The 12,994-nt window shown below is 34.7% G+C and overlaps 1 protein-coding gene across 4 annotated transcripts in view; it reads right to left on the bottom strand.

The window, feature by feature from the left end:
* LOC121729802 (choline transporter-like 2) overlaps positions 1-10,948 on the bottom strand; it is a 31,184-nt gene extending 20,236 nt beyond the window's left edge. The window contains exons 1-3 of one of the 4 annotated variants that reach the window (XM_042118429.1): positions 4,913-4,988; positions 1,131-1,283; positions 151-273 (exon numbers count right to left, since the gene is read on the bottom strand). In XM_042118429.1, coding sequence (XP_041974363.1) covers positions 151-273; positions 1,131-1,173 — 166 coding nt within the window. In that variant the 5' untranslated portion in view covers positions 1,174-1,283; positions 4,913-4,988. Of the gene's footprint in view, positions 1-150; positions 274-1,130; positions 1,408-4,912; positions 4,989-10,602 lie in introns of those variants that run through there. The other 3 variants (XM_042118430.1, XM_042118428.1, XM_042118431.1) reach the window with 3 other exon arrangements.
* Between the last annotated feature and the right edge of the window lie 2,046 nt (positions 10,949-12,994).

Here is a 12,994-nt window from a genome sequence, read left to right as displayed (position 1 = left end):
GATAATTTCACCCATTTTGTCATTGATAAATAGTGGACATTCCGTTAGCTGCTGATTGCATCTATCTTTAGCCAACTTACAAAGTTTCTTCTTCTTTTCAGGTTCTATGCTTGTCTGTGTGTATTTTTCGCCCTTTATAGTTGTACTCACTGTAATAGCCGACGTAACCCCATCCTCCTAGGAATAGGATGAAGATGATTAGCCAGATGATGTCAGTGCAGGAACGATTGTGAATAGGTCCGTTGAAGTCGGGGTCGTATCTTATCGGCTCTCCTGAAAATACAAATATTGTCAGCTCTGGGATTTATGTAGATATAGGCAGTATAGGTCATGGCCTATGGGCGGCAGCTGCGTACAATGGCGGCACAGTTCGTACATAGGGGCGGCAAAATTTAAGTGGCCTATACTCAGAAAAAATATAAATCCGGTCCTGAATATTGCCTCATATCACCAAAGAGGTATTAAAGCAATAAATAATTATTATTTATTGCTTTAATACCTCGATCGTGGCAATAGCAGACACAAACGATTTTCAATTGTTACGAGTATGCGGCAGCTGGGGGTTTAAAAGTAAAGCACCAAAATTTTTTGGCAAATAGCAGAAAGAAAAGCAATTTCCTCACATTTTGTCCCTATCACTTTACAATGGAATTAAAATGCCTTTACTTATCCTATCTACTTATACTAATTAGAATATGTGTCATTGTTTTAATTTCAAATTGAATGCTAATTGCAAGCCTTTGTCTGCTTTACCCGCGGTAAATCTTTCAAATTGATAACCTACAATATGACTCCAATACTTTTTAATATTGACTTACGGCCATTCCCAATATTCCATCTATCTCTGGTTTGACATACAACCTATCGCATTATTCGCAGCTAACATTGAATTGACATAAAATATATGTCTCTAATGTCTAATGTGAGCTATTCCTATCTCTAGTAGGGCAAAACCAGAGATAGATCAAATATTGGGAACGGCCGTTAGTAGATAGGTACAGAGAAAAGCCCTTGCCGGCTGGCGCTAACAACAACATCGACGTCACTCGTCAGTCCTCATGTAAAGTCACAATTTCTTATTATTATTCAACATGACTCAAACTTAACCTCAAAACTTGCTCAAAACTTACTCGATTCTTTCGGCGAAACAACGCAGTTATCGCACCAACCCATTCCGTACAACTTCACATAAGACGATTCTTTTACATTTTCAATACAACTACACGTTTAAACACAAGTAATTTAGTTTTTGTTTAATAAATCTCAATACGAGCAACATACACCTGGACAAGTACGAAAATTTTGATATCTCTAAAATTTTAGGCTCTCCTGAGTCATGACTCTATCGATTCGACTTTATCTACATCTAAAGTGATAATGATAAATATTTGCTCGTCATACTGTGAAGGGCCGCCTACTAGATTAAAATAATATTAAAATCAAAACATTATCAAATGTATTCCTTGTCACAGTTATCATTAAATATATGACGCTGGTGAATTATAAGGTTTTTCTGTAAATATATTATTTTGTAATGCGCATGTAAGTACTTAAATATTATAATTAGGTGTACATGAATACACCTAAGTAATTGCTGGCTTATCTCCCTAAATGTGTTTGTATAGCTCTACCTGTCTCTAGGTGCAGATCAGGGATTCCCAACCAGTCGGGCGCTTTACTATCCCATCCCTCCTGAATGTAGTCGCAATATTTTTTTGTAGCACCGCCATCGTGGGTATCGCAGACACAATAGATTTTCAATTGTTATGCGGCAGCCGGCTGCCGCTTGGGGATTGATGGGTTAAATGAGCCTAATAGGGTTAAGGATAGAACGCCCTAGACGATGTAGACTGAAAAGATTAATGACCAGACAAATAAGAATACAAAAACTGAAATAACATATTGAATTATATTTTTAATTTACTAATACTCGTTTAAAGGCACGCAGTAAACAGTTTCTTCCACAACCTTGACTGACTGATTGACATAGTGATCTATCAACGCACAGCCCAAACCACTGGACGGATCGGGCTGAAAATTTGGCATGCAGGTAGATGTTATGACGTAGGCATACGCTAAGAAAGCATTTTGATAAAATCCAACCCCAAGGGGTTCAAATAGGGGATGAATAATACTTCTTAACGCGAGCGAAGCCGCGGGAAAAGCTCGTATTATTATAATTCGGAATGCTTTATTAAATCTACATTCTAATTTCTAAATAAACAATTCCTTCCAGTGATTTGATGGGTTCAATATTAATTAACATTCTGAATCCTGATAGGTACACCGTACAAGCGTTTTGACTGAGGGGTTGTAACGACATAATAAATTAATTCTAAAATAATTAAGTATTATCCCAAAAATTAAATAACTTCAAATGCCGACATACTATTACGTCAGACACTCCTAAGGGTCCCAATGTGGTAGACCTGCTTACATTTTAAAATTAAAATTGCACGAATATAAGTAATTATTAATTATGTATGTACATTTACGATATTGTATTACGCTATCGTGGTACTAATAGTTGACTTATCATGTGCATAACAAATGAAAACTTACTTTTTACTGGAATCAGTGACGTCATGAAAGTTATGATTATTTTATGTTACTGATATATCGATGCTATCAGCTTTTGCTTATCATAAAGCCAGAGCTCTAAATATGAATATTAATAATAGTCAACTAAATAAATGCTAAACTTCGTACAACAGTCATATTATATCAAACATTCATACCGGATACTGTTGTGTTTTTATAAAAAATCACATGAATATTGTAATTATTTCTATAAAAAAATATTGTCTTATATAAATAATAATAAGAGGGACAAAATTAAATTTAATTATGTGTAATTAGTATGAATATAACTCGACTGTCGATGTCGTAAGTGGACCATAATAATATGAATTACTTTTCCTCTGGAGGACTAAAGATACTTTACCAACAGCATGATCACTCGTAAAAACCGACAAAAAAACTATGAACCTACTGTAGATGCCTATTATAATCAAGTAGGCATTATAGTCCAATCAAATTACGAAATAAATAAGCATGACGACCTCTGTGGCTCAGTGGTGAGCGCGTTGGTAGCTCAAGCCGGGGGTCGCGGGTTCGAATCCCGCCGACGGAACAAAAAGTTTTCAATGTTCCCGGGTCTGGATGTGTATTAAATATGTGTATGATATAAGAAAAATCTTAAATATAATATGTACTTATAGTATAAAAGTATTAAATATATTTCCGTTGTCTGGTACCTGTAACACAAGTCCTTTAGGTACTTAGCATGGGGCCAGACTGACGTGGTGTGAAGCGTCCATAGATATTATTATTATATTATATGAACGAACACAGTTTGGGGATTTTAAGGATCGAATGGGGGGGTGTATTCTGAGCATAAATTCCAATTTGAGGGGTTCTACTGAGGTCAGCTCAAGGTCATTTCGATAGAAATGCGTTTAATTCGATATCTCGAGAATGATCAGTGTTAGGCAAAAATTGTGTGGAGACCTTTTCTCTTCCAAATTAAATTTATTAACTTTTTGTATCTGAAACTTTTTTTAACATTAATATTTTTCAACTTATTACTCCCGTAAGGCAAACATTTTACTTTTTAGGGTTCTGTACCCAAAGGGTAAAAACGGGATCCTATTGCTGAGACTTCGATGTCTGTCCGTCTGTCTGTCCATCTGTCTGTTCGTCTGTCTGTCCGTCTGCCTGTCTGTCTGTCTCCAGAACTCAAGAAGCGCTATAACTAGACTTCTGAAATTCTCACAGATTATGTATTTCTGGTGGCGCTGTTATTATAGCGCCACCAGAAATACATAATCTGTGAAAATTTCAGAAGTCTATGAATACTAAAAACAAAATAAAATTATTATTTAAGGGGGGCTGGGAGCCCCAACAAGAAACGTTATATTTTTGGTCTTTTTGGCTCGTAATCCATAATGGCAACATATAGAAACTTGAAATTTTCACAAAATCCTCAATTATATGCGTACTTTAATATTCAATAATACAATTAAAATAAGATAAATAATTTAGGGGGGCTCCCATACAAAAAAACACAATTTTTTCCTTATTTTCGCTCTATAACGGTACGGCACCCTTCGTGCGCGAGTCCGACTCGCACTTAGCCGATTTTTTTTAAATAGAAAAAAAAGTAAAATTTTTGCCTTGCAGGAGTAATAAGTTAAAAAATATTAATGTTAAAAAAAAGGTTCACATAAAAAAGTTAGTAAATTTAATTTGGAAGAGAAAAGGTCTCTACAATTTTTTGCCTAACACTGATCATTCTCGAGATATCGGATTAAACGCGTTTCCATCGAAATCACCTTGAGCTGACCTCAGTGGAACCTAGGGTTGCCATCTTGTTTGGCAAGAAATAAAGTATATTCAGATCTCTGAAGTATTTTCAACAGTATTTTAGTAAAATGAACAGTACGATCGAGGAATTAATTAGAGCTTCTGTCAAATCTAACTTGAAATTTAAAAAGTCTGAGCGTCATGGTTTAATACGCCATAATAAAGTGTTGACATTTTGATGCTGAAAACAGTATTTTGTATACTTTATTTTTCTTCAACAGTAAAAAGTATAATTTAATGAAAAACAGTATAATACTGTTTAAAACAGTATGGTTGGCAACCCTAGTGGAACCCCTCAAATTGGAATTTATGCTCAGAATACACCCCCCTATCGATCCTTAAAATCCTCAAACTGTGTTCTTTCATGTTTATTTAACCCATTTTGAGCCGTAATTTTATTGGACTATTACGTCAGTAAAATCAACATTAGAGTCACAAGTACCAGTTCTAATAATAAGTAGATACAAAGTGGTAATATCCTTTATAGTATCCGACACAGTAAAATAAGTATAATCACTTAATATCACTATTACAAAACAATACAAACAAGTCCACATGCACTAACGAAGTGAAGAACGCGAACGAGCCTATGAAAGAGCCGGGAAAAATCAACAGTTTGCGCTTAGTTTGCGACAGCACGACAGAGTTCTCACTACGTCTAACACATACTGATGTAATAATTCACATACCTACCTGTTGTATGTGACCTTTGAAACCTTGATGGATTAAGTTATGGAGATATGAAATCTCAAAGTGATAAACATTATGCTATGCATGATGCATCTCGATTCTCGAACAAAGGGCATGTTGCATATGTAGGGAGAAATATATGTGCTTGCGCTGGTCTTGGTCAAAGTTTATCGTGGATTGAATATCATTGAACATAATAAACGATTTGCAAAATGTAATAGCCTAGCGCCAAGGGTAGTGTGTCATGTATGTTATAGGCTCTACATCAGAAGTGGGATGTAAAAGTGGGATATGTGGTTGTTTTTTAATATTTCATGGATTATGCGCTAAGTAAAAAGTATTGTTGTATATTTTTACAATCGCAACGCCTTTTATGGTTACTCGCTTGTTAAAAGGAGGCTTTAGAGATAAGTTATCTAGTTGAGGGGAATAACATGTTTATTTTCACTATGATAGCGTATCTGTTTGATATTATAACAGAAAGAATACCTCGTTACACATAATTATCGCTGCCGTACTTACCGGCTTTCCTGTTTACCTTTGCGCAATTGTCTTTTAACTTTTGGCTGTTTCTATTTTATCTCGAGTTTACAAAAGTTTACAGTGTGCAGTGTTAAAAAGTTTTAAATAGAAATTTGAGCCAAGCTTGTAAATTCTCACAGGTTGCATACTTGCATAGTAACAGGAATGAGGCAAGTGAACTGAAATCTTATTACAGCGGTAACTTTATCATACTTATCTTTACGACGGTCATGAAATTCTACACCTGCATAAACAAGTTAATAATATTCTAATATTACATTATGTACTTGTTTTGCTCTGTTTATTTTGAGAAATATCAATAGTCTATAGTAGGTTAATGCAAGGATTTATTGTAATGCAAAACTTTTAACTAATTAGTAATTAGGTTAACTCTCAAAAACTTTGCACATCAAAGATGGGTCTCTATTTGATATGCAAAGTTTTTGAAATCTTCGACCATATTAAAGATTGGACATCACCGTCGTTGATGATGATGAATCGAAATAAACATGCGCTGTGCAGTGTGCTTTGCCTAGTAACTAGCGAAGGCTACTGACGCAACTTTACGAGAAAGGCAATTCCTGATGAGTCACGGGAAAATAACACGACGAACATTATCAACAAACGGCTGCGATTAGCTTTACTTAATTGGAATTTGGAGGTATTGTCGCAACACATTTTTACTATTACAATATTGTATTACATATTATTTTGTAATACTGTGCCAAAAGGGTAATGATTTTAACAGTCTGTGTTCGTATGTAAATGCCTTCGTAGCGATTTAACTACTAAGTCCGATGTGTGAATAGATAACTAATGACTCCGCGGATCATAAGTAATATTTTTTTTTCGAAATTTTGCAAGTATTTTTATAAAGTCGGGTAAGTTTTTCTAAACCAGCTTGTAAAAATATTTCATAAATATACCTGGGTAAGCATTTAGCCACCCCCAAAATTATAAAATATAGCAAAGGTTTTGTTTCGAGTTGCCGCTGTAGATATTTTAATCTGAGACGCTACTGTTAATCTCGGCTACAGCATACACAACAGGGTTCCTGTTTAAAGCTATAAAACCATTTTATGCACGAATTACACAGCGAGATAGGTGAAACACAGTTTAGGAACCATTATAGAGATCCTTGATTGCTATAGCCTAGGTAACCTAGTTTACTACAACAATTACTACTTACTTGTTTTTTTTGAAGATCACAATTAGATCGGTGGCCTAATTCTCGTACCAACGATTTTCATCCAGTATTGAAATCCTGTACCTACCTCGATCGTGGGAATCGTAGACACAATAGATTTTCAATTGTTATGCGACAGCCATGGCCGGGTGCCGCTTGGTGATTGATGGGTTAAATTTTGAGATCAAAAGTCCCAAGAAAAAACCTAGGATAAATTATTTAAATAAATTGCACATATTTTATTTTGCAATGAATTTATCTGTGAACGAAGTCCGGTCAACATTATACTTAATATTGAATAATAAGTCCGTGCCCTTCTACCTTCTGTCTTACTTATAATCGATGTAATAATAGGTATGAGAATTCTGAATTGGGGTCTTGCAAGTATTTCACAATAATTATTCATACATAAATTGCCTTATCAGTTGTATCGATACGTAATAAATAGTACAACATGAACGTGACGGTAAAAATATTTATGCCTACGGTCCGCGGAAATGTTTTAAGATGAGGCACGTTTAAAACGAATTTCATAGTTGGTGCGCATTAAGGAGTGACTCTGAGGAGTCCACACCGCCGCGCCGTTTTTCCATACAAACGTTGTCCCCTGTTTCCTCCCTGGATAATGCCGGTAGAGTTATGATTTTTTTCCTGAATATCTATGGCCACTATTAGCATGCCCCTATGTTTTCGTTTTTTTCATAATTTTATTATTTAATAAAAATAAAGTTTAAAAAACTAAAACCCGACTACTAAAACACGCTCTAAAAAGTACGAAACAAGAAAACAGTTTATCGGGATATGGAAATGTTTAAAGGATAACCGTGGTCGTATGTATGCCCTTTAACTTATATCTTTAAACGAGCAATTCTTGATTATATAAATATAATTGGAATCTCGGAATCGGCTCCATCGATTTTCATGAAATTTAGTGTGTCCCCTACACACTAAATTTCGTTTCGGGGGCGATAAATCGATCTAGCTAGGAATCATTTCTAGAAAATGTCATTTTCATCGGATACCGAGCGAAGCTCGGTCAAACACATAGTTATATAATATAATGAATCTGTTTTGCTCTAATAGGTGGCATACGACCACGGCTATCCTTTAAACATTTCCATATCCCTATATAAACTATTTTCTTGTTTCGTACTTTTTAGAGCGTGTTTTAGTAGTCGGGTTTTAGTTTTTTAAACTTTATTTTTATTTCAATTATTTTGGGGCTAAGATTCACTCGATCTTAAACAATCCAACTCCTCAAATGATCGAGGATCATGAGGATGTTTAACAATTTATTTGGTTCTGTTTCACTACCTGTTGCCCGCGACTTAGTCCGTGTTAGCATAGTATAATAATTTTAAAGGAGATGGATAATTTTTTTCCAACTACTGTGTACTTATGTTTAGTTTAGGGTACAATTATATTTCACTTTTAATTAATGACCTTGTTTCCAAAAAAGGAGAATCAAAACTCAACATTAACGACGCGATAACACTTCCACGAGGGATGGGGGGTTTTGGGGGGGGGTGCGCCCTTATAACTTCGTTCCTATCAAAACTCAATAATGATAATAATGTTTACATATTTGAAATGTGCTAATAAAGCTCTTTCTTTTGATACCCCACACGACATTGTCAGGAAAAATATATTTTTTTTTGTTCTTTACTTTCAGTCCCCTAGATGGTGCTACAGTCAATTTAACGTGTTAATGTCAATATTCATGTAGCCTATAACCAGCGGACAGTCAAGAGGCTTCTAACGACACCTCATTTGTCCAAATGCTTTAAGTAGTTTTAAAGTTACGAGGGAACAAATGAACATCCATATATCCACATACATACATACATGATACAGGCCAAAATCATACCCTCATTTTTGCTTCGCCGTAGTCGGGTAAAAAGATAAGAACGTCCAAAAACCCAAAAAAATTGCCAGATTTTCTTCTATGTTCAAACACCCAGAAAACAAAACTGGCTAAAATATACAAAAATAAATAAAACATAGAAACACAGCTCAAGCCTTGCTTTAATTCTTAATGGAAAAAGTACTTAAATCAGTTAAGTTTTGGAGAAGGATTCAGCGGACAACGAATCGAAGATTTTCTGTTCTTTTATTAGAGCTTTTGTCGTGTTGTCTCTATCGCGTTCTGCGGTGGGAGACTTGAGATTGGTGAGACAGCAATACATTTTCAAATACCTATTTTTAATTTCTCTCGCCCCTGGCCTCTTAATTAGTTAATTCTCTAGAATGACCAGTCAATAATTTTAATTAAAATATATAAGTATCATTTGAAGTTATACGGTCTACTTTATGGCAAAGAATGGGTGTTACCTAAATAGTAAATTTGGTACCTAACAAGAATGCTACCTAATAGCTAGGAGGCACTGTAACAATTTTAATACTTACAATTTTCGTTTGTTATGGGTTCAGGGTTAGCTGCAGCAGCAGCTGTTCAATACGTTCCTGCTAAGGCCCAAGTCCACATACATTTTGTGCTTTTTCAACGATATCTACATTACTCGGTTTAAAAAAAGCAAAAAAAATTGTAGCCGAGAATGCCGCGGCCGAACATTTTTTGCTGTCTCAAGTTGGGACTTGGAAGGCACGAAAAAAGGTTGAGAAACCCTACCGCAATATTTTTTGTTACTGGTGTAGGCCCATCGGACAAAATAATTCATCAAATTAAAATTGAATGTTTGAAATGTTTCATAGTATTATATGCAGAATTGCAGACGTTACAATAAAATTAAATACATGAGTGGAAGAACCAGATAAGTAAAATTTTATAACATACCTAAGGAATGTTATAAAATGTTACTAATTTTTTCCCTTATACATAATTTAAACAAACCTTGTGACTTAGGTACCTGCTTCATAATCATTTGAAGCAGGTACCTAAGTCACAAAGGTTTGTTTGTTTTGTGATATATGTATAGCCAGATGATAATCATCTGGCTATTATAGGTATATCACAAAATCCACATTTCTAGGGTTCCGTACCCAAAGGGTAAAAACGGGACTAACAGGGTCCCGTCTAAGGTTTCGATGTCTGTCTGTCCGTCTGTCTGTCTCCAGGCTATATCTCAAGAACGGCTAAATATAGCTATATTTCTGAAAATTTCACAGATTGTGTATAATTTATCTATTGCCGCTATAACAACAAATACAACAAACGTATTTTCTTGCAATTTTTTCGCTCGATATCAATATTATGGCAATAGGTACTAGATAGGCACTTGAAATGTTTACAAAATACTCAGTTGTATTTATAATTTAATAGTTAATAATAATGTTTAAATGAAATAAATACTTGTATTTATATAATTTAATAATTAATAATAATATTTAAATAAAATAAATCAATCAATAAAACCCATTACAAAAAAAAAAAACATTTTTATCTATTTTGCTCTATAATGGTACTGAACCCTTCGTGCGCGAGTCCAACTCGCACTTGGCAGATTTTTTTTTATTTACAAATCATTTTCCCGGACTTTTAAAGCCTCCATTTATGCAAAAAACGTCAATTTTTTTAACTGATACTTACCTGCTTCTTCCACTCATGTCTTCAATTAACAAAAACTATTGTAGGTACCTACTTGACCTACCCTAGATTTAAGCTTGCATTGTAGTTACTGCAAGAATGCCTTGTTTTTATGCAATCAATAAATAGGTATAATAATAATAATATGTAGTTAAGCCATTATGCGGCTATGAATGTATGTACTTACATTCACTGTTTGAAGTACAAAGCAATTCACAATGAAAAGAACTTCACCAAACAGGAATAGATTTAAAAAATACGTGTGGGAAAACTCAAACAATAGGTCCAAACTCACCATAATCTTTACCCATTGTTTAAGGTAAACTCCCGGTTAAATTTAGAAGAGTCCAGTATGAAAACTGATTGATAAACACTGGTAATAAAATGGAACAACTATTTTCACTGTCACAGTCTCTTCACTTTAAACTGCACTGATTCCTGTTTTATATTCATTCACTTTGTGAATTTGATTGGAATGATTTTATGAATTTGTATCTTAAATTTTATTAAAGAGCCTTGGACAATGTTTACAAGTTACAACATAAGTGAAAGTTAAATAAGTTTACGTGCGACTACACTGTTTCCCGCGCGTACGTCCGCCGCGGTTCATGTTGCGAGAATGACTGATTCATTCAATGTAATTGTAAATTGTAGACAGTGAACAGTCCAACGAATACAAAGCATACAAAGATACAACATAAAGTTGACTATTCTGGATATACGAGTACCTATTAAACGCATCTTTATGACTTATCTAGAGCAAATAGGCTTAATTAACGGATTCCTGCTAAACGCGCGAGTACAGAGTATAGAAGTTATTAGACAGTTAAACATTATTTAATTTAAAACGTGACGTGACGAACTATATTTACACTGTGTCCTTCGATCACTAAACTGTGTCTTCTATTTTATGCGACACGATTGTGGGATATCTCTGTGGGATAGCACTACGTTTTTAATAATAACAATGTTTTTGTCATCGTAGCTTTCTCTAAAATGATAAGTAAGTACATAATATAATTTAATAAACGAAATACATGTAAGTATAGGAGTCAACGACAAACTTATAGTCAGGGGCGGATCTACTATATGGCTTTTTGGGCTGCAGCCCAGGGCCCCGCGAATACATAGGGCCCCCAACCGAAATGAAACCAATAGACGATATCTATACTATCTATACTAATATTATAAATGCGAAAGTATCTCTGTCTGTCTGTCTCGCTTTCACGCCAAAACTACTGAACCGATTGTAATGAAATTTTGTATACAGATAGTCTAAAGCCTGAGAAAGGACATAGGCTACTTTTTTACTGGAAAAAACGGTTGTAAGGGGGTGAAAATACGAAAATTTGTTCAAATTAAGTTAGTTCCAAAAATTCATACTAGATGGCGCCGTGCGTCTCTTACATCGCGCTAACGCTTGCCCAACATTTTTCTATATGAGGTGGTATTATCATATACACGAGTTTCGATTTTTTTCGATTGTTATTTCTTATTTACGTTATTTAATAAATCAGTACTTTATATTATATACAGTGACGTAACCTTAAACCTACCAATGATAAATAGTTTATGGGTAAAGTTGTGTAATTGGGGGGCTAAATAAGCTTTAAAATTTGGCATAAAATATAAAGAGTTTAATTTTAAAACATGAAATATTATGTGCACACTGCTCAGCTGTTTTGACATCAATTTTGTTGACATCGCGCGCTATAAACTGAAGTCCACGCGGACGAAGTCGCGGGCAACAGCTAGTTGTCAATAATAAAAATTATATAGAATTTTAAAAAATCCGATCATAAGGTTGGCGCATTATCCAAATGCCGTAGACGAACATTTAGTGAATGAGTGCATTCAGTTAAAATCTTACTTACTGCAGTCTAAGACAGAGAGTTACTCCTCTTGCAGTGAAATTTTTTGGGGGGATTGTTGGAGGAAAAAATCTGGGAACAGACGGCGAAATCTAAGTACTATGGTCCCGTTTTTACCCTTAGGTTACGACTTACGGAACCATAAAAATGATCAAGGGGCTCGCGAAGATGCTGATAAAGATTGGACGCTATTGCCGAAATAGTGTACATTCATCGTATCCATTTGTGTAATTCCCATTCATAATGAACAAAAAATTTCTTTTATAATTTGTGGGGGGATTTTTCTTGAAATCCCGAATTTTGGGGGGATTTCGGGGAACACTTGGGGAGAAACCGAGTTGGCCGTCTGGCAACACTGGGTACTAGGTACCCAGTAATATGTTCGTAAATTATTGACATTACCACAGAATAGATAATAATACAAGTAACATTACCAGACATTATTTTAATCAATATAAGTAGGTACCTAAAGATAATATCGAATTTTCTATGTGCGCTAGTAATGAATTCCTATTAACTTTATCATTAATTGTTTTTCGGTTATAACTGATTTAACAATCGGATTACTGAACGGATTTTAATGAAACTTTACAATAATATAGCTTATACATCAGAATAACACATAGGCTACAATTTTAACCGACTTTCAAAATGGGGGAGGTGTTATGTTCGTTTTCTTATGTTCAACGATTACTCCGCCGTTTGTAAATTTTTCTTTTGGTAAGTATATAGAGTATCATGCCAATTTAGTATTATATTCACAAAAGTGGTGATCTGATGAAGGATCCATAAGTTATCGAGGGTAAACTCCTCAAA

The sequence above is a fragment of the Aricia agestis genome, chromosome 8 (assembly GCF_905147365.1).
Source record: "Aricia agestis chromosome 8, ilAriAges1.1, whole genome shotgun sequence".
In the NCBI taxonomy this organism is placed as follows: Eukaryota; Metazoa; Arthropoda; class Insecta; order Lepidoptera; family Lycaenidae; genus Aricia; species Aricia agestis.
This window is presented reverse-complemented; position numbering and strand designations above follow the sequence as displayed.